This window comes from Photinus pyralis, unplaced genomic scaffold, assembly GCF_008802855.1.
Source record: "Photinus pyralis isolate 1611_PpyrPB1 unplaced genomic scaffold, Ppyr1.3 Ppyr1.4_LG6, whole genome shotgun sequence".
NCBI classification, from domain to species: domain Eukaryota; kingdom Metazoa; phylum Arthropoda; class Insecta; order Coleoptera; family Lampyridae; genus Photinus; species Photinus pyralis.
The window spans coordinates 44,595,744-44,619,169 of NW_022170663.1; the positions used below are offsets into that span (position 1 = coordinate 44,595,744).

General features: G+C 37.0%; 1 protein-coding gene across 1 annotated transcript; it reads right to left on the reverse strand.

Moving 5' to 3' along the window:
• Nucleotides 1–20,410: 20,410 nt before the first annotated feature.
• LOC116174668 (uncharacterized protein K02A2.6-like) lies at nucleotides 20,411–22,685 on the reverse strand. The gene is made up of 2 exons (XM_031492612.1): nucleotides 22,524–22,685; nucleotides 20,411–21,802 (listed from the first exon to the last, which is right to left on the reverse strand). The coding sequence occupies exons 1-2, from the start codon at nucleotides 22,683–22,685 to the stop codon at nucleotides 20,411–20,413; spliced, it is 1,554 nt and encodes a 517-aa protein (XP_031348472.1).
• Between the last annotated feature and the right edge of the window lie 741 nt (nucleotides 22,686–23,426).

Consider the following 23,426-nt stretch of genomic DNA (forward strand, 5'->3'; position numbering starts at 1 on the left):
GCAACTGCAGCTGGACCATGTTTAGATTCATTTTCTTACAGACTGTAACTTTTAAACCAAATCTTATGTTGAATTTCTACTACCATCGAAGGGCAGCATAACTCGTTTATGCTGGGCCTTTTTCCCTAACCACAATGTTATTATACTACTTATCCAATTAGAAGTAAATTTTGTATGTTTTTGTTCTGTAGTATAGAATTTACAAACTTCTTTTATTAATGGGAATAAAAAAAACGTATTTATTTATTATATATGGGAATACTTAATGTTGTTAGCTTTGTTTAAACAATCACTTTTTTATTTTATTGTAAAGATTGATTTACGTGTTAAAATATTAAGTTTATTTTTATTGCAAAATTAATCCCTAATCGTTCACGGTAAGAGTTATCGCTGCGTAAGCTAATAAGTTTCAAGATAAGCACATGTTATTGCTGAATATGTTAATTCATTTGAAGAAGCAGTCTTTTCTTAAGGAAGGAGGAACAGAAGTGAGAAAACCAATTGTTTTAAAGAGAACGGGCTTCGGAGCTTCTTTGGTGTTGGACGTTTGAAAAGTGTTTTTTGCATATATCCGTATTTCAGGGTATTTTAAAAGACAGTCAGACAGAAGAAAGCTAGAGAGTGTTTAAAGAGTGTTCTTTACGTCGTAATAAAAGTGAAGGTTAGGTTGAGTTTAACGGAGGCGTGTTTTACGTTTACAAAGTAGTTTGTGACTTTTTTTTACTTTTGTAACACAAAATTTCACAGCAACTATTTGCTCGTTCAAGTCACTAATTCCAATATCCGTCAAAGAGAAAATAACACACTTCACAAACAACCACGTTGCTAATCAACGAGTAACCATATGTGCATTCGACAAACTGCCTTGTAATCTGTACGAAGATGGTGATGTCAAGCGGATTTCCATGGAACAAACTCGTCGCGCGCAATTCAAATAATACTTTTAGCGTAATTTTTAATAGAAAAAATGGGCTATTGTTTGCGTTTTGTTCGTCCATCCGTCCGGACCCACTTCTGTCGTTTCGAACTACTTCTAGGGGAATGGTCCTAGAGTCCTGGAATTTTTTGCACCTATACCTTGAAGGTGTGCCAGACGGTCATCAAATTTCGCTGTCTAAATGGGAGGCCCCCACGAATTGTTCGGATTTTGAAGACGGTACTCACAAAGGGCGATTGAGACGTCTGCAAGAAATATATCCATTGGTAATGTCAAAGCAAAAGCTACTTCGGTTTAAAAAAATGCGCTTTATCTGCACAAGAGTTGTGCACAATTTATATTTCTTTGAACTGGTTTCGTATTTCTTTTAAAGGTTTTGTCAGTACATGAATTTGAGTGAGTTAGTTGGACAGATATTTATGTGGGTGGTTTAGTGACAGTTTGCCAATGCACATAGCATTTTATTTGGCGCCCAACGTGGAACACATAGCATTTTTACTTGGCGCCCTTACAGTAGGAGCAATAGGATTCGGTGATTGCGTGTTCTTAATTTTGTTTCCTTTATTGGATATATGAGGGGGCACTCAAAAGTTTCCAGAAGTGTATTTGTGCTGTTGTATAAAATCTCCTTGAAGGTACTCTCCGTTAGCGGCAATACCATGAAAGTGGTTACAGACATGGCGGTGTGAGCTGGGGCATTGTCGTGGTGGAAAAACCAAACATCAGCCTGCCACATTTCGGGTCCTCTTCGCCTCACACTGTTGCGCAACCACTTAAAAACCTACAAGTAGAAAACCTGATTGACGGTCTGACCTGTTGGAATGAATTCCGATTCCATAATCCCTTTTGCATCGAAAAAACAAAGGAGCTCGTTCTCTTAATCAGTCAAGAGCCGCGACACAAACTTTGCAGTGACTCGTGACGTGCCCGAATCCTTCGACAAAATTCGCTGAACCGAGCCCCAACTCACTTCAAACAACTGTTCGAGTTTATCAACGGTTCGCCGCACGTACTCGTTCAAAAGTGAGAAAAATAAGCATATTTTAATAAGTGAGGGTCTAGCATGGTATGCTGTAGAGTCTTGTTTTGACTAGGTAGTTGTTCTTTAGGCTACCGTGTCCGACTGTCTAGGAGCAATCCTGGCCTCTAGAAAGGAAATCAGTTGCTAAACTGACCAAAATATAGTTACAACGGTTTTGTTTAGTGTTAAAAGGGGGTTTATGTAATTTTTGACTTTCTGAGGCAATTTACGGGGAGGAATGTTGTGTAAACTACACCATGCGTGCGTTTTATTATGTATCAACGCCTAAAATATCGATGGGTCATCCTGTATGTGAATTTTTGACGTTTTTGAGAAAAGTCGCTCAATTTGTTGAATTCGAGGTCAACGTTTTGTATCAGAATTATATATTTAATGAACTAATTTTGTTTAAATAATCGCATTTTGCTTTGTTTTAATTTTTGCTCAAAAATAAGAAACATCTGGATCATTGCGTAGGATGTGTAAAAGTTTATCACCGGTCGTAGATAAGAAGTTTTGTTATCACTGCGTAAGATAATTAATTTCAAGATTAGAAAACACAGGTGCAGTTTATCGTTCAACGAGGCATTAATTTGTTAAGGATGTTTAAATAGAAGAGACGGACGTAAATCGTTGCTTGTTTGGGGGTGGACGTTAATTTTTTTTACGTAGTCGTTTATTGCTTTATTGATTGACAGGCCGTCTTGTCAGTTAGAAAGTCGATTTTTATTTTGCAAATTATTCTGTAATGACATCTGCGTTTGCCGTCAGTTAATCCGACAGAAGCACATCCAAAAACTGATTGGCTACAGCGAGAAGTAAATGAGACTGGAAATTTCAATAATCTGCATCATTTTTTTTTGTTTTAACCCCTATTTAGTTGAACCAAAATTTCAAACGTATTCGCTTGAAATTGGTGATGTTTAAAACTCTAGTTTCAGTAATTAACAAAAATTATTTCGAAAACTGTGTCTGTGTGACGTATAAGTACACAGGTGGCAATAATTTAAGCTCGTTTTACGTGTCGGTATACATTTTTTAGCCGGTTAACCCATAAATAAAATTTTCGTATTCATAATATTGTTACATTACACCCCGAATAAGATTTTATCGTTTCGGCAACACTTGTATTTTATAACAGAATTGCATCATCCCTGTTGCTCGAGCTTCAATTTTGAATGGGTTTCGCTCTCATATTTCTCACTTTCTTGTCTAACTTAACTCAAGTTTATGTTTAAGTGGTTGTGTTATCAGAAGTTATCGCGTCTTACAGAAATGAGCAACTTCAACGTGAGAATATGCCCTAAAGCTACGAAATATATCCCGCTAATATAACGTATATCTTCAACTTTAATTGTACAAAACAGGAATAATATTAAATTGCACGTCAGTGCAGGGTTGCTTGTTTATCTCGTAGCAGAATACGAGACAAATGAGTGGGTAATTTCCATAAAGAATCCATAACTACGAAATTACTAATTTAAGGTTTCGGGTAATTCTGCTGCTGCCACGTATTTCAATTATTTAGAAGCTTTTGTCTTCGACTAACTAGATTTCAACGAATAAAGGATGCCTTTCGGAATTCTTTATTAAAAAGCCATGATTGCTATTAATTGAAACGTATACCTTTGGGTATTTAATTGCATTTAAGGCAGGCAATTGAGGTTTTGGAATATGTGGTATGCTATGCTAAAGTTTGCATAAGAATTGTTCTATTCTACATAATTGTAACTGGTAACTTTTGTTCGTTACATTAAAAGCACCTACTTATAGTGTATTCACTCCGAAATTGTTACTTACACCGTTGGTGCAAACTTCACCCCTGAAATTTATCTTTATCTTCATCCCGTTTGGAGTTTCAAGATGGAGTGTCCCCTCATAATCACCTCGAAATATGTTCGTCTATGGCATTCTTTAAATATAAATAATTGATCTGTGAATTTCTATCGTTTAAAACCTTTTCAATTTTATTTGTTTTCAATTATTGTGCTCCAAACTTCCTAATGCTGCATTAAAATTTGAAATTGTCGATTTAATTACTACAGTTTCGTCTTTTACTACGTTTGTTAATGACTTCTTCTTAGTTCTTATTACTACTAAGTTGTTTCATTTTGTCATTATATTACTCGGCATCATTATTATTTAAATTACCAAATAAAAATTCGACAATTTCACTTATGAAATCAATCAACATTTATTCCGAAACACATGAAAGACCAGGTGAAAGACATACAAGAAGATTCCTGAAAGAAAGAAAAGATTTCAAAGTTTGTTTGGGCATATTACCCCGCACGCAGGCTGTCGACAAATAAGAAATCTTAAAATTACTCACAGTTCTCTTTAAAATAATCTATTTAATCTGCGCATACATGATAATAAGTTGACAAATTTTCGGTGATCATTCGGACGGTAGAAAGTTTAACTTCTAATGACTGCACTACAACTACTTGCTTTTTAACTTCAAACAGCTTCTTCCGTAACATTTGTTAAACTTTTTACACCACTTTAGTTAACTTTTTTCTACACAAATTTAAAAAATGACGTACTGCGTCTTCAACAAAATAAATAAGGCTGACTGCCCGAGAATGTAGCGTAAACAAATGTAAACGCTCTTTAAACGTCGCGAAACTAGCAGCCTAGTTTTTACTCTACTCGGTACATATTTAAAGAAAATCACTTCCACAATAAAATTAACTCCTTTACTAAATCTCAAATAAATTGCCAATCACGTCCCTACTTTTTCAACATGAAACGCGCAATTCTTCGAAACGTGACCAGCACCAGAACACGTGCGTTAATTAGATTTCGCCTAACAACAATACTCCGTATCGCAAACGACAAAATATGGCCTTTATAAAGTACGTAAAATAACCAGCATCTTATCTTATCTTATGAATTTACAAACAAATCTAAAAGGAAGAACAAACATTAAAATACAAATTCAAATAAAACAAACCAACTCTTTGCTTATTTCGTAAACTTGTTTAATGAATTGTAATATTCTCATATGCAGGATATCCCGTCATTAAATGGGGTGTTTATACCGACATAACGCCTATCATACTTCTCAAATTTTCCCATTCTAATCTCTCTAAACCACATCCAATCCGTGGACTGGGTAATTTATAATATAGTATAAAGTAAGATGGAGATATAGGAAGTTAATGGTAGAAGATGAAGAATACACGTTATGGATTACCTAAGAAAAAGGATTAGTGAGAACAGAGACGAAAGAAAGTAACGGCAGAGGAAAGGGCGGAGTTTGGAGAGAGAAACTAACAGCAAAAGGGAAGATAGAGAAAAGGAGACAGGAGGGAGGAGGTAAGACATAAACAACAGAAGTAGAGAGAAAAACGAAGTAAAAATTGACAACATGAAAATGATATTCTAGAATGTAGTGAGGATGGCTGGTAAAGACACTCAACTCTGTAAGTTTTCAAGATCATATGATATCGTGAGGATGATGGAATCATGGATAGAGATAAGGCATTAAGTGAAAATAAAAGACTGTTCCGAATGAATACATGTGGAAGTTGGATAAATTAAAAGAAGAGCAAAAGTATGTGTATTAACAGGGGTAAAAAATAAATGAGGTTAAATGAGTAGAAGTGGAGGGAAATGAGAGTGATAACTATATACAACAGAGAAGGAATGACAGACTTAAGAAATAAAATAGAAAAAAATGGGTAGATATGGGATACAGGGTAGAAAATAAAAAGGTAAGGAGTGCAAAAAGAAAAGAGAGGTCGGTGAGTTTTAACGGAAATATGGGGGGCGACAGGGACGGACAAATCACATACATTGTAGGAAGGAGAAAGGCGGTAATTGATAACACAAGACTAAGTGAAAAAGTACGGCAGGGAATAGTTAATGTAGGAACAAAGATAGAATCGGATCACCAACCGATGGAATTAAGTGTAAAAAGAGAAGATAAGGAGATCAAGGAATGAAAAGACGCAAAGACGAAGAGAGATACAGTTATAGACAAGCGACACTGTGGAGATGTACAGATGGAGACTAGAAGAACAAGAAGAAGAAGTAGGAGGCAATGCTGAGGAGTGGATTAATATAAATGCGAACATTAAAAAGCAATAACGTGGACACAAACTGCGGGGGGGGGGGGGGGGGGAGAAAGGAGTGGTAGGACAAAGAGTTTACAGAAGAGAGAAAAGAATAGTAGTGGAATAAAAAAGAAAAGGCGAAATAGAGGAGAAAGAAGTGAAGGAACAGAAAAAATGTACAAAAGAAAATGTAAAGAAAAAAAGATAGAGAAACAGAAAGAGCCAGTGAGGGAAATACTCACAGAAAATGATTTTTAGAGAGTGATAAGTAGAGCGAAAATAAAAATAGAACAAGTGGGGAAGGAAGAAGGGGGGGGGGAGAATTCTTTGTCAAGTTACTGTAAGGAAATCAGGAGAAATAGGGGGCTATGAAAGAGGTAGGAAGAGAGGATGTTGAAGGAGATGAGATCGAGCAGTAATTAAAAAGGCTGAAGAAAGGGAAAGCGATAAAGAGAGACGAGGTAGGCAAGGAGGATAGGATTTTCGTCATAGATACGGTCAAGGAAAGAATGAGAAATCTAGTAAACAAAGTACGGAAAGGAGGAGAAGAATGGAATTTTCAAAAGAAGGAACAAAGATTGTGTGGGAAATTACAGAGGAATTAATAGTTGCTGGGAAAATTGACACTAAGTTAAAGGACAGAATAAAGGAAGAGGCAATATTGGGGGTAAGAATAGAAGAGACAGAGTCATGTAAATGACTGAGACCTGGATGTCCACTTAGCCCACCTTACTTAACCTCTACATAAGAGACATGGGAAACGTATTCAGACAGGACTAGTAGTGGAAAGAAGAAAGATATGGTCCCTGGTACACGCGGAATCATGACAACAGAGGTAGAACAGATGAAGGAAATGATCGAAAGAATGTAAACGTATTGGGAAAAAAATGGTATGGAGCTAAATGTAGAAAAGTAGAAGATTGTGAGATTTGGAAGGAGGTTGGAAGGAAAAGGGGATAGAATGGAAATGGAGAGGGCAAACTATCGAAAAGGTAATAGAAATGAAACATTTAGGGTACCACATGCAAAGAAACAATGGGGCTGGTGCGCAGTTAGTAGTTATTTACATATAGGTCAGGAAAATGATACAATGATACTGGCGAGGAAATATTGAAGTGCGAGGCCCCTTTGGGGCCGAGTACTTTAATTTCTGAGTCAGGTAATGACATTTTACTGACGCGTTTGTACTAAATTTTACCCGAAATGGTCTTTTAATACAAAATTTTAACTTTTATTATATAACTTTTGATTAATGTCAACCTGTCAGTGATGACAGGAGTCATTCTAGACATTTGGAAATGTCAAAAATGCGGCCGGTAAAGTGACGGTGCGGCCGGTAAAGTGCCAAGGGGCAGGAAACGTAGTCTGCTCTGCCTCTGTCATGCAAACTAAAATTTCCTGACAGAAAGTAGGCATGAAAATGAAGGTTTCAGGACGATTTTGGGTGAAAGAATTACAGAAAAAAGGGTGATGGCGATGAGATATGTGTGGGCAATTCGATGCAATGGCGAGAGGAGTGCTCATTATACGGAACGGAAATATGGGAGTGGAAGAAGTGGGAGGAACTGGAAGAAGGACAAAGAGATATTATAAATGGATACTAGGGTTAAACGGACACTAAATTGTATATTATTGGTAGAAACAAAAACGGAAAAGATAAAGATAGCGTCGGGGCGGGAGGCGGCAAGATTCGAAGAAAGGGCGATAGACAAACCGAATTGGTAAAAGAATGCTTAAAAACGAGGATGAACGCAAAAAAAATGTGGATAGAATTAATAGGAAAATATTACGAAAAATGTGGATACGGAAGGGCTGATGTCGAAAGGAGAGGAGTAGAAGGGAAGATGGAAAATTAGCTGGATAGAGAGCGCACGAGCAAGTATAGCAGTGAGTCTAAATCCGTGGTGGGAAGTTTTCAAATGAACACCTTGTATATTGTGGGACCCTGTATATGTTTGTAGTGTTTCAATCGTCAATCAATGAAGATCTCTAATAATGCTTCAAGTTAACAGTGTTCACATTTTTCCATTGGAGCAATATTGCCTTTTAACATTGCGACAATCTACAGAAAATATTTGTTCAGAATTTAAACATGTGTGTTCTGCTTGGGACATCCAAAACAAGTTAAAAAGTAATCGTAAACGATTTACATAAAGCGCATTTCCACTTGCATTCATTTCCCATTTGTAAGATGCAACTTCTGCTAAAATTGTAAAAATCCGGCCACAAATATGAAAGATAGCGTTGCACATGGGCTATCCATTTTTGACGTGCTACTTCAATTTCAGTTTATGAGAATAATTTCATTTCAATGATTTTCTAAATAAGAAAGTTGGAACTGCGCATGCGCAAACCTAAATATTAAAACTAATGTTAGATTTTCCTTTGTTCCAAGCGCCTAAGTATCAAATTTCACTTAAATAGTTCCATAGATAAAAAAGTTGGCACTGCGCATGCGCAAAGCCAAATTTTGAAACTGGCGTTTGATTTTCCTTTATCCCAAGTGCCTATGTATCAAATTTCCTTTAAATTCTTCCATAAATAAAAAAGTTGGCACTGCGCATGCGCAAAACCAAATTTTGAAACTGGCGTTTGATTTTCCTTTATTCCATGTGCCTATGTATCAAATTTCATTCAAATACTTTTATAAGTAAAAGAGTTTGCAATTCAGTTTATAAATGGTGAAGATGCGAAAAGGGCACTGTGAATTTTGAATCGATTCGATTCAACTTCTGGAATTGCGTATTATATGGCTAAAGCTATGCCCATATTGAATTTCATGCAATTCAGTTCATAACTAACGGAGATGTAAAAGCGATCGAACATTTCTAAACAAAGTTATAGGTCACACAGACAGATAGATGGACAGACAGACAAAGGAACAGACGGAGAGACCAACCGGCAGGTGACAGATAGCAATGCAAAATTATAAACGATCTCTAGGATCGTTAATAAACGGCAAAAGTATAAAATTATGGAACATGTAAAAAACGGTTTTTTGTTTTTTTTACAATAACTTTTTTTGTAAGCGGTACAGAAAAAATTTCTTCCTTGGTACAAGACTCGACACCATAACGAACCAAATAGCGAAAAAAGTAGAACAATAGCTCTTAAGATAAAAAACTAGTAGCGTCGCAAAGTTAGCGGACGGACGGACGGGCGGACGGACGGACGGACGGACAAAGTGGCCACAATAGCGCATTTTTTTTTTATTTTTGTGGAAATGCGCTAAAAAGTCAAATAAACAGCACGAGTTGGTTTCGTTAATGTAACTTATGCGAGATAGCAGTTGTTTGATTAAATTACATCATAATGTCGCAACATGTGCAAACTGTAACATTATATTTTATACGGCTTCACAAAAAGAGAGACGTCACGCACCATATAACTACTGAATCCTATTAAACGTGTAAGTTTACCCGATTCAATACCTTCAGCTCTCTCATTAGATATGCAATTTCGAAAACTTCAGCAATAAACTTTGCATAGGTACTTTGAATTCTAATTTCGTATTGTACGTTTATCGGCGAAATTAAATATTATTTTAAAGAGATTTGCAGACAAAAACGACGATGCAAATATTGTTCTTCGCACTAAGCAAGGAAATTTAATTTTACGTTAAAACGCTTCCGAGTTGATTAATTTCAAAATAAATACAAACTTTCGTCAAGGTAATGTATTTACCTGCTGCAACTTCCACTTCTGAGATATTTTGAAGCGTTCTCATTAATACAAAAGTTCCCCGCAAACTCAATAAGGGTAGGTAGATAGTTTTTATACCATTTTTTGGATTTAAAGCATTTTTTTTTAAATCCGACGAGGTTTCTGTAATAGTATTTACTGGTAGAAGTACATTGAGTTGCCACATGACCCTTGTACAGACAATTCAAACATAACTTCAATTCCTTAACCTTGCCAATTCTTTGTAATACAGAAAATTTTAGAAAATGGTCGCAAGAATACAGTGTGTTCACACCTGATTCGGATTTAACTTCATCAAACATATGCAGTTAGCTCCGCCAAACAATTTCCGGCACATTTAAATGAGTATTTTTTTATTGGTCGAATTTTCGAAACCTGTAACACACCCAACCATTTTCTTCAAATTGCAATTGCTGTCATTAAACCTGTCACTGCGTTTTGTAGGTATTTACCTTGTCTCAGTTTAGTGATAATTTCATTTATACGGACAACAGTCATTTTGAAATGTTATTGTGCTCTCTTAAATGCAGATCAGTTGACTCCGTCAGCCATAGTGTGAACGAATGCAAAGAATTAGACAATATTGTGCTTGTTTAAATTTAATTAGAATAACGGCGACCAACTACCTACTCACATATTGCGTGCAGAATTGTCCTATGTACTTACATTTTTGTTCCATTTTACGTACGTACGTCCATCGGACAAATATGTACGTTTGATGTACGTACACTTGTGCACGATCACAAACTATAAATCTATAACGTACAAAGTACGTACATGGTATGCCGGCAACTAATAATTTTGCATGTGATCACGACAGGCGCACGTGTTTTTCTCTTTCAGGTCTCAAGGCCGGCTTTTCTTACTTTAGTTTTCTAATTTGTCGTGATAGTAAAACATTGTGTGCCCTAGTTCGTTTATTGTGAAGTAATACATCAATTTGAAGGCAAGTGGAATTAGTCAGTTTATATTTTGTCCTTTATTTACGAATTTGAAGTGATATAATATTGTTGAAGTTCATTATTTTGGAGAACTGCTGCGCTCGGTGGCGGCCGGTGAGCATTTGACTGTAATCGTTAGAAATTGAAACTATTAATTTGACAAAGTAATGGAGAAATCCATAACCGTCATAAATCGTCTCGCAACGGTCCCATTTAGCATCGGCACAAGTACGTACATTGCAAATACATAGTACGTACACCCCTGGATTTACAGACGTACATTTCACGTATATGGTACGACCCGCGTGAAGTTAGCCCCCCAACATTAAAATAATGAAACGTCAAAATTCCTGCGCATTTAGGCACACTTCGATTTTTCGTTTGTACATTTCTCTAAAAAAAAGATATTAAAAAAATGAAGTTGAGGGGGGGAGGCAACTTACCCCCCAACATTAAATTGATGGAACGTCATTATTTACCTTGTTTGCACATTGATTGCACATGTAGGTACACTTCGATTTTTCCTTTGCACATTTCGCTGAAAAAACAAATTTGGGGAGCCAACTTCATGATTTTAGCCCGCCAACATTAAATTAATTGAACGCTACATACTTCATAAGTTTGCAATTTGTTTGCACATTTAGGCACACTTCGATTTTTCGTTTGCACATTTCTTTAAAAAAAGATTAGGAAAAAATAACAATTGGGGGGCTACCTCAAAGACGAGTACGCCCTCCTACGCCCCTCACGTCTTCCTAGGCCCCTCTCTTTCAGGCTCGTAGGGCTTTTTCCAACAGGTTCGTGAAGCGGTCCAACATATTTTAGAACCGGTGCCAGTCCACATATCTGTTAAACCGGGTGGAAAAGCTGTTGGACCAGTAGAAAAATCTCTTGGACCGCTTCACTAACCTGTTGCAACTCCTTACAAACCTGAAAGGGAGGGGCGTAGGAGTACCTACTCGTCTATGATTCGCTGTGACGTCACGTCTTCGTTTCTGATTGGTGTGACGTCTCTTTCTGGTCCAGAACATACATTGGTCATCTACTTCTATAAAAAATTACCGAAGTCCTCGTGTGAGATCAAAGCGCATTATTGTGTGGCAGATCAGTATTCTATTAGCCATTTTGACTCCACCACCACTAAGATCTTGTCGGGGGCAACTACATTCCCATTGTCGGTACCCACTTCCGACGTCCCGTTCACCCGCAATTCACACTTTGGTAGATTTCGCTAAAAACCCATCACAAAATGTACTCAATTTTTGGGGCACTTCCTATAGCTCGGGCTTCTATCGGTGGCACGAGAAAGAGAGACCGCGATTCGAGTTTTAAGAAACTTTAAGCCGCGTGACGAAATTCGCAGCGGAAAATACCTTTTGGGCGCCCGAAGACTGCTACCCCTCGAAAACGAGCGCCTTGCAAAAGGTTGTTAATTTCGCCCTTAGCAAAAAACAAAATTCCACCACACAGGGGTTGTGCACGTTTATAAGGTTTTTCCGATGACACCCATTTGAAAACAAATGGGACCAAAACTGTAGAAAAAAATAGGAAAAAACTGAAAAATGTTTAGGTTAGCACACCACGCTCAGGGATGGCGCCCAGATGTCGCCGACACCATGTGGCCCCGTTCCTACGAAAGTTGTTAATTACACGACCCCGGTAGGTACATGTACACTACTCGCTTTTCTACAAACGTTCTTCTACTGGCCTGCATTTGCCCCCAGCCAGCCAGCCAGTCAGCCGGCTAATGTGAGATTAAAAGCTACCTTTTTACAAATAAGTTTGCAAAAATGTAAAAATGACGCTAAATATGGTCATGAAGATTGCTTCATAAATTTCCATGTTAATACTTAAGACGACGTGCTAACGAAATAAATGGTCTAACAGAAATCAAACACCCCATTTCCGACATACGGTAAACTAAAATTTATCAGTGCACATTCATTTAGTGACGTTCTTTAAAGCCTCCCCCATTTATCTTCTTAATTTATTTTTAGGGAGGTCAAATCGAATATCGAAGTATAATAACAGTTCTGTTTTAAGGTTAGGGTCTAAAATCATGAATTAGGCCTCCTGAAATTAATTTTGTTTAGTAAAATGTGTAAAAGAAAAACTTAGGAAACGAAGTGAAGACGAATGAAATATGTAGCACTCCATTATTTTAATGTTGGAGACCAAAAATCGTAAATGTAGCCCCCCAAGTTTTATTTTTTCAGAATCTTTTTTTTAGGGAAATGCGCAAACAAAATATCGAGATGTGCCTACATGTCCAAACAAATCGCAAACGAATGAATTAATTTAATGTTGGGGGCTAAAATCGTGACGTCCCCCCCCCCCCCACTTGGTTTTTTTTATCTCTTTTTTAGAGAATTGTGAAAGTATGCCTAAATGTACAATCAATGTGCAAACGAAGGAAGTATTTGACGTTTCATTATTTTAATTTTGGGGGGCTAACTTCACGCGGACCATTATACATACATAACAGTACGTCTAATGTACATACGGCAGAGTACGTACCTAGCGTCTACCATAACGTACCGTGCACGTGAAATGTACGTACATGAACCGTAACGTAAGGGTACGTGAGATGTACGTCCGTAAATCCAGCACTGTTCTCACTATGTATTTGCTATGTACGTACTTTGGGTACAAGCAATAAACACTGTAACACAGGGCAATTGAAATCGTAGATCATTTAAAAAGGGACCTGATGGCAGCTCTAAGGGTAGGTATGTAAATTTGCTGAATATCAGCGTTCAAAGAAAATTTTTAAGAATTGTTACGAAATCTATACAGATAATTAAAATGTTGAGCACTATTGCGATCTCTAATAAAGTTCGACGAAAATTACATAAAGGAAATAAATGCAATTTTCCTGTGAAGGGATTGAGGTAACAGCAGCTACAGACGCGACCAAGTAGACGACTTGCATTTTTCGATCTTTTTCTTATAACTTGAACTTTACTTAATGCATGAAATACGCGATTTTTATTAACATACGCACACGCATATGTAAATCCGGCCCGAAGGACCAAAATTAGGTGTGGTAAATGCCTTTGCAGTGGGAATTTACTGCGAAGTAGTGGGGTCCATAATCTCATATGATGATTCGTGATATAGCAGATCTTTACGGCGTCTTAACTACTAATAAATAAAGTTTATGACATTTAATTGATAACAACTTAACGTTACATTGAATATACAAAAGGGGTTGAAGAAAAACACCCGCCCCTGGATCTTAGGTATACCGTTAGCTTTAGGTACCTAACATAAGAAATTCTTAACAGAAATAATCGGAAAAGAACGATAAAATGCCATCGTATACGTGAAATATAAAGAAAACCATAACAATGCAAAGGAAGTACAACAGCTCAACGTTGATGCCAAACATGCTCGCTACTGTTAAACCCTCAGAAGGAAATCAAATAAAAGCGAATATTTAAAAAGGACTATTTGTGTATGTTATTATTTTGGCAAGTTATCCTTATTCGTATATAAACCTGTTGATAGGGTTTAGCATTTTTACGATTCAAAACATCCTGCGCCCAACACGACTAAAAATTGTGAAAATATGAAAAGGGTCGCAAGTGCGTGTGTGTTTGTGTACTTAAAAATTTAACATCAACGCTTTAATTAATGCGGAACGTGATATTGTAAAACTGTTTCCATTTTACGTTACGCTTAATAAGATAATTTCTGTGTACCGCCCAATTTTACTGCAGATTTCCCGAAATTTGATCGTAAAATAAAACCATCCCGAACGCAACTATCGCTTCTATATTAAAATATGGGTTTGTATTTATGAAATTTTTTCATTTCTATAAACATATAAAAGATAATAAAGTAAGCAATATATTTTGCCTCGCTCCAGCGCAGAACAATATAAAATAATACGACAGGATGCCGCAGTTTCCCGTTTCGAATTCGAAATAGTAAAAATAAAGTTTAAGAAAGATTTTCCAGATCAAAGTTACAAGTGAATTGCATCGGAATAATAAAAGAAAAAGCTGAAAAGCGAGACGCGTTTGCATCGACGGCGCGCGGATTGTCCATCTTAGGAAAACTGCTTATAGGTAGCGCGCACGTCGGCGATCAACATTTTTATGTCTCCCTATATAAAACAAATATATGAGAATGACGAATGAACACAATTGGTCGAATCTAGCAGTTAAGCTGGTGGCGTCAAGATAATATCGACACTAGGGCTGTGTTTTATGGGAAAAGGACCCCGCTTGCTGACGATTGCTAAATAAACTAGGTAACAGTCCGCGACATTAAAACTATGAGAGGGGACCATGAGAAATGTAGAACCTGCAACCTTTTACAAACGCGACCTCTAATGCTTTACGTTGCCCTTAGGAATTAAAACGAGGGAAAAGTAGACGGTACCAAAAAAGACCGGGTTTGTTGCCCATTTTATGGTCGCTTTTAAAGCATGGATCACTCCATTAGATTTTTTAGTGTTCTAATGGATTTGGGCCTAGGAATACACTGTTACGAATTGTAGTCTGAAGTACGTTGGGGATTGGGACAATTCAACCCCAGCACTTTTCACATTTTCTATTTCGTTTTACCTTTATGCGAGTTGCTTTCTGTATAAACTCCACTGTTAATTTTTATTTCAGTTTTGAGGCATATCTGACTATTGTTGCAATGTATACAGGACAAAAGTTAGAAAGATAGAAAAGAGAAATGTACTAGCAGTTGATATCAAATGAAAATTCTTTTGGAGAACGTCAATTTTTCAGCGCAAAATATAAAATAGTGGTTTTTGTTGGGTTTCTCGCACTAGACCTAGCTTTAGAGCCTCATAAAATCATCTCGACCAAATGGAATAAAATTTTACCAAATAGTCAACTTGAACTGAAGTTTATTGCATAATTTTACGTGCGAATTGGTCGATGGGTAAAAACTAAAAAATATTCCAGAAATCCCAGTAGACATCGAGGCGCCATGAAAGATTAATAATCGGTGACAAAGAACGAAGGGAGATGTGACGCATTTTTTCCGGGAAATATGACGTATAGTGGTGTAGAACTTTTGATTGTGTTTTAAAGCGTTGTAAAAAACCGGCGTTTGAACTAAATAGAATTACGATTTAGTTAGTTCCAATTTTAACGCCGAAATGGATCGCGGTTATAAATTGTGCATATGTGAGTAATTAAATATTATAAATCAATTCATTTCTAGACTGTTCTAATTTATTATTAATTAATTGTAAATAAACAAACCACATTAACAAATTTACGTCACACTGGTGTCAGATGTAGGGTTGTGGAAGCTAAATTCAAATCTGGTCAAGCTGAAATGAAAGCAGGTCTGCATGGAAGCTTAAATAGAAGCATGCCAACAAGAAGTGAGAGACATGATTCAAGATTTAGATTATATACAGGATACAGTGTGTCCAAGATAAAATTTATATGATAGAAAACGAAATCGATGAACTACGAAATAGTATATTAAGATACAAGTGTATAATCAAGTCTTTAAAGCACGCGCAACGAGTTTAATGGCACGACGCAAAGCGGAGTGCCTTTAACGTTGCAAGTGCTTTAAAGACCAATTATACACGTGTATCTTATAGTATTTTTTATTATACCTGCAGTATAATTTAAAAAGAGGAAATACAATGAAATCATATTGACGTTATACTCGAATACATGTCTAATTAAGTGGGCTGGGTGTTCGTAATTTCATGATTGCCATGGAAATGTCACTTGACGTTTGCTTATAAAACTCATCGTCTTTGTGAATAAAACGATTTCCGTTGAAAATGATGATACACCGTCCATTAAATCGCTTGTTGTGAAATCTAAACAAACGTTGGTAGGTGTAAAATCCAAATCCAGTAAAGCCAAGGAATATGAAAAGTTGTTTCCATGGATGAATAGGAAGTTACTTACGAATAAAGTCTTAAATGCATCGATAACGCTGGCATATATGAAGGAAATGTCAAAGGTATTTAAATCTTCTATCTTTTGGTGCATTCATTCAAAACTTCCAACAATGCTGCGATTAAAAAGTGGAACAGATTTGGAAGCCAATACCCTAAATTACGCGCGTTTGTGAAAGTTTCAAGCAAAGGATATGTACAAGCCAAAGATGTTCTGCATTTACAGAAAGCGACCTAAGAGGATTTTCTATTTCACCCAGATGACAGTTTCAAAAGTCATACTTGAAGTATCGTTACTTAGCAACTTTAAAGCACGTGTGTTTTAATAGTTATTTATGCAATGAGTGTATAAATGAGGCGTTTTATTGGTGAGTGAGATGTTTAGTCCACGAGCGCAGCGAGTGGACTAAATTCGAACGAACCAATAATCGCCGATTTATACATGAATTGCATACAACGTTTTTTCGTCGACTTCACTGGGGTAGGTAATTTTAAATTCAACTACAAGAAATTACAAACGAAATTATGAGCTCCGACGATTTTTCACTAAATTACAGCTATTGTCGTTGCTATAGTAATGTGTTGTTTTATGCTGTACCGTCAGTCCTCGTAATCGCAGTGGAAGATTATGTTGCTTGCTCTGCTGCGGAGACGATTTTAACATTATATCCACTCAAATCAAAAGAAACTTATTGGAACGGTTTCGATCAGTTCGGCAATTGATGGAATACAATGAATTTGAAAGGAGATATTTCCGAAAATGTTACGTTGACATTTTACCTTGAAAAGGTATGTGAAATTAGAATGTAATTAATTGTTTTGCAACTGTATTAACAGTGAAAGATATGGAAATGTTCATCCCTGTGGTCGACGTACTCAATGTTGAAGGTAAAGTAACTGAATACCTTAACAATACCTTATCCGAGGTGCTACACATACATCCATCAGGATATGCTTTGCTGAGATCGTTTGGCGACCATACTGGCTGCTGATCTCACTACATTAAAACCGACATTAAAATGGTTAGGTGGATGGAAGTTTAAAGCTGTTGCCGAAAGTGAATTGTTATATAATTGTCATTTCCCTTTAATAAAATGGTTGTTATGTATAAGTGGTTGCTAACGATTAATGGTTGCTAACGATTAATGGTTGCTAACGTATAATGGTTGGTTGCTAACCATTAATGGTTGCTAACGATTAATAAGCTTCATCATTGTACTCGTCACTAAGGAGTAATTTATATTGTTATCGAGAGGTCGACGAAAATAGTTATTTGTATACTTAGGCCGCGAAGTCATTCTTTAACGTACCGAAAAGAAGATTGGCGCCGAGGCCGCTTGCGGCCGAGGCAAGGCAACTTTGAGGGCGTTAAAGAATGACGCGGCCGTGGTATACACAACATTTTTTGTGCAATTGTGTAAAATCGTCAATAAATAAAAATGAGATTTCAAAAATAATAATTTTCGTCGCAAATAGAAAGGCGGCCAGTTTTCATTTTACCATGGAAATGAGATAAACAATGAATAATTTTTCGTGAAAGAAAAGTCAAAATGTGTGACTCCGAAAGTGATTCTTCGATATCCGGAACTCCTCCGGAAATAAAACTTGTTGCGAATTCTGCTGTGTCGCAGTACCTGAAAAATCGAAGCGGCAGTACGAAAAATGCTACAAGGACTTTAAAGACTGGTGCAACAAGAAAAACGCCAAAACCTTGTCTGAAAATGTACTAGGTGTGGGAATATGAGGTAGACCGAATTAACATTTATTTATGTAACAAAGTAAACTGAACACTTCAACTAAAACTTAAGAACACAATGTATGTCTGTAAGTAATAAATGTCTGTTTGTATGTAGGTATTCAATATTTGTGTGTGTGTGTCTGATTTTACAAAGTTTGACAAGTGACAAGTGATCTCGCCACACAGCCGACTAATACTACATTTCTCCCCCACGGAAGAAAACAAAATAAAAGAAAATTAGTCCAGATATCGAGCAGGAAGCTTTCTGTTTCTCACAGGGTTCCTCCTTGGTGCATCATCATTTGAGTTACTACCTGGTATGTCTTCAGATAGGCTTTCCTGATGATTTTGGCTGTTCTGATCCGATGTTTGGTTCTGTGTTAGCACTTGTGAGGGTATTGAATATTCTGAGATTTCCTGTAAATCATTTGCTTCGTTATCAGAGACACCCACCGTCTTCTTCCTCATTTGGTCACAATGTTTTCTTTTGTTAGTACCATTTATATTAACTATATAGGATAGTGGACCCGTTTGACTTATTATTTCGCCAGGTGAGGAGCCCTTTTCGAAAGGATTATTTACCCATACTTTCTCCCCTTTTTCAAAATATTGTTCCGTGATGGCGGTATGGTCATGATTCTTTTTCTGAACGAATTTTTCGTACTCCATATTTTTGTCTATGTCTGGTTTTAGTAAATCAAAACGGGATCGAAGGTGACGTCCGAACATCATCTGACTTGGCGTTCTCTGTGTTGACCTCCTGACAGTATTTCGATAACAAAAAAGAAAACTCTGAAGTCTTTGGGATTGGTCTAATGTTCGGTCACTTGCGTACATTCTCTCTTTGAATGTTCGCACTGTACGTTCCGCTAGCCCATTTGATTTTGGATGGTAAGGTGTTATTTTTACATGTCTTATTCCATTTTCGTTACAGAAAAGTTCAAATTCGTTTGAAGTCAGTTGGGGTCCATTGTCTGTGACCAGAAATTTTGGCAGACCAAAACGTGCAAAGATGGCCCGCAAGGAGTTTATTGTGCTAGTAGATGTAATATTTTCCATGGGTATTATTTCTAACCAATGGGTATAGGAGTCTATTAGTATCATCCACATCTTTCTTTCAAAAGGTCCGGCGAAGTCCAAATGTAGACGACACCATGGTTCTGATGATATCCCCCAGGGAAAAAGAGGGGAGTTGTGCTCGTTTTGTCTGGATTGTTGGCAAAAATGGCATTTTGCCACAGCTTGTATAATGTCAGAGTTGATATTTGGCCAATAAACGTGGAGTTTTGCTAATGATTGCATCGCGGTTATTCCTGGGTGACCGTCATGTAGCATAGCCAGTACTTCAGGTTGGAGAGAAGATGGAATACAAACGCGGCCTTTCCATAATAAAATATCTTCCTCGAAAGATAGTTCATCCCGTTTTTCATAGAAAGTAAGTAAGGGTTTATCTAAGTATCTTTTATCGGGCCAGGATGCCTTTACATATGTAGTTATTTTGGATAAAACCTTGTCTTTGGCACTTTCTATCTTTAGTGTGCGTTTTGACATTGGTAGTTTTTTTATCCGTAGATGTAATAATCACATATGGCCAGATAGAGTCATTTGATTTTTACTATTTGTTAGTGGAAGTCTTGATAAAGAATCAGCTGGATAGTTTTCCTTTCCCGGACTATAGTACACATCAAAATTATAGCTGTTTAAAATCATGGCCCATCTTACCAATCGATTACTAGCAATTTTTGGTGTTTGGCGGCTTTCGCCAAAGATGTGCTCCAGGGGCTTATGGTCGGTGAGCAACGTGAAACGTCTGCCATATAGGTATTGATGAAATTTTGTGACTGCGTAGATCAATCCTAAGGCTTCTTTATCGATAGTAGAGTATCGCTTTTCTATGTCGTTAAAAGAACGGGAAGCAAAAGCGATAGGTTTTAGTGTACCATCGTAAAATTTGTGCGATAATACTGCTCCTGTTCCAACGTCACTGGCATCGCTTGAAACTATCAGAGTTTTAGATGGATCGTAATGAATTAGGGTGTCATTTGAAGTTAACACATTTTTCAGTTTATTAAAAATTTCTGTGTCTTCAGTAGTCCAGTTCCAGTTTGTATTTTTCTTCAAATGTCGATGGAGCGGAACACATATATTACATGAAAATTTTCTATGAATCGGCCATAATAGGTGATTGTTCCAAGAAACGATCTTAACTGTGTTGTATTTATGGGTAAAGGCATTTTCTTTATTGCTTCAATACGGTCTTCAGTGGGATGCAGGCCATTTTCATCTATTCGGTGGCCCAAATACGTAATACTGTTTTTCAACCAATCGCATTTTGATTTTTGGGTCTTTATTCCAGCTGCTTGTAATCGACGTAAAACCATTTTAAGCCGATCCATGTGCGTAGACACATTCGGAGCTGTTATCATAATGTCATCAAGGAAACATACAACTCCTTCTAAACCGGAAAGTATCTGGTCCATTGTACGTTGAAATAGAGATGGGGCAAAACTAATTCCGAATGGTAAACGCTTGTAAGCGAAGTACCCTTTTGGTTTGGAAATGACTAAATATTTCCGGCAGTCTGGATGAACTTCCATTTGCAAATAGGCATCCTTTAAATCAATTTTTGAAAAATATTTCCCTCTCGAAAGTTTTGAAGTGATGTCTTCGAAACGTGGTAAGGGGTAGTCATCAATTTGAACATGCTTGTTTATCGTAACTTTGAAATCTGCACATATTCTCAGCTTTCCATTCGATTTTAAGGCTACTACGATAGAAGAGGCCCATGAAATTGGAGTGACCGTTGTGTCCACTGGTTCTAGAACACCCTCCACCACCAGCCTATTTAGTTCTGCAGCCACTTGGTCCTGCAATGCTAAAGGAATATTTCTGGGACGAAAAGCTTTCGGTATAACATCACTTTTAATATGTATTCTGGCTTGATGCCCTTTTATAGCACCCAGACGATCTTCAAAAAGTAATGGAAATTCTTTTTGCAATTGATCGATTATAGAATTCGTTTCTCCCTCTTCAATATTGTTAGAGACACTCATTTGTTTCAGATGACAAATTTTTGCCCCCGGAGGTAGTGGTAATTTAAAAGCTAGACACCAATCTAAACCGAAAAGTGGAACATCATCTTGTTCGGTAACATAAAGCGGTAAATTTAGTTTATTATTAAAAGCTTTAACTGTTACCAAGGATTTTCCCAAAGTCTTTATTGGTTTCTCACCATACGCTATTAAATCTGAGGTTCGGAATAACTGTGGTTCACCAATTTGTTTCCATGTAGTCTTCCCGACAACAGCGTGAACTGAGCCTGAATCATATAACATTTCAATTTTTTCTTTGTTTATGTAGACCGGCAAAAGTACTTTTGTGGCAGGGCCGTCTTTTCTCACGTTACGTATCGCCTTGTTCTTCATTTCATCGTCCGATTCTGTTATACTTTCAGATTCAGATGAAGTTTGTTCACTATCGCTATCGTCACGAACATAGCGCGTAGAATGCTTTGAATGTCCCTCGTATGCGTTTGATTTAGTACTTTGTTTTATTACTGCACGTCCCGAAATTACACAAACACGAGCGAAATGATTTTTTTCTCCGCAACTGCTACACACTTTCCCATAGGCCGAACAATATTTTTGCCTATGTTTGGAATCACCGCAAAATAAACAGTCTGTTTGTGGATTTAAGTCAATAATTTTTTGTTTATTGTCATTTGGCAAATGTTTGTCACTTTTAAATTTTTGTTTTAAAGTTCCCGGTTTACTTACGCGGTTCACATAATTATTGTCTGAAATCTGATTGATTTGTAAACTGTTTAACTGCTTTGACTGAATGCACGCTTGTTCTAAAATGAGAGACGTCGCTTCGACTTCGTCGAAAGTAGTATCGTTTGTTGAATGTTTTTGAATAATCTTTTCTTGCCATTCGCGGTTGTTTATGCCGAAAATTAACTGATCACGCATTCGTTCGTTTAAGCCAGCCCCAAAACTACAGTCTCCAGCTGATGCACGCAATCGGTTTATATAAGTAGTGACACTTTCATTTTCATTCCTAAAACAGCCCGCAAAGTTTATTCTTTCAGCAAAAATGTAAACCTTTTTACCATAAATTTTATTTAGCACTGTTGTGAGTCTTTTCGATCAACTTTTCGGGTTTAAAGTGATCAAATAAGATTTTAAAAACGTCTGCACCTACCTTTGATAGCAGCAAATTTCGTCTTACCTCCGCCGAATCATTTCCCATTAGTCCACGTATTTCCAACTCCAATTCAAAACGCTGCAAGTAATAATCCCACTGCTCTTTTTTAGGTTGAAAATTTTCAAACCTAAACTTTTTGTACGTGTCCGCATCATTGTCATTAACGAATAGGTCTTCATTTGGCATTTCCACTTATTTTATTGAAAAGCACTATTTAAAACGTTTCCGCGATAGGTACACTAGGTATTTTAAAATTTTTAGTTCCCACTTACAAAATCGTCGCCAATGTGGGAATATGAGGTATGAAAAAATGACTATCGAAGAAATTCAGGACCGCGAAGATGTTTTAATAGTTACTGTTCCCGATACTAAAACGGACATAACGGACACTTTCACCATTACGAATCCAGAGTATATAAGACTGTATCGCAAGTATGCTGCCCTACGCCCGAAGCGTGTCACCAGTCGTAGATTCTTTTTAAGATACGAGCAAGGAAGGTGTCATGCTCAAGTCGTAGGGGTACACACGATTGCTAAAATTCCATGTTTGATCGCAAATTATTTGAAATTACCGGACAGTGAGAAATACACAGGTCACTGTTTTAGGAGGAGCTCTGCTACCCTCCTTGCGGACAGTGGCGCTAGTACATCAGTTCTTAAACGCCACGGTGGCTGGAGATCCAGCACCATTGCCGAATCGTATGTCGAAGATTCTATAGAAAATAAAAATAAAATTGCAAATTCAATTTCCGGTTTTACATCAGAGCATAACTTAAATCCAGGGCCAAGTGTACCTGTCAGTTTGAGTTCTAATGAAAATCAAAATGTTACAGTTTCAAAGTATAACGCTTCTAACACTTTAGACTTTATTTCAGGAGTAAGTATAAGTAACAATACGAACTGTACGATTAATATTAACATTTATCC

Excerpts from the sequence above, each read along its gene's own strand:
- LOC116174668 (XM_031492612.1), bottom strand. The coding sequence starts at position 22,685 with ATGCCAAATGAAGACCTATTCGTTAATGACAATGATGCGGACACGTAC. Across the intron at positions 21,803-22,523 it reads TGGGAAATGATTCGGCGGAG|CATTCTACGCGCTATGTTCG; the intron begins GTAAGACGAAAT and ends GGACATTCAAAG.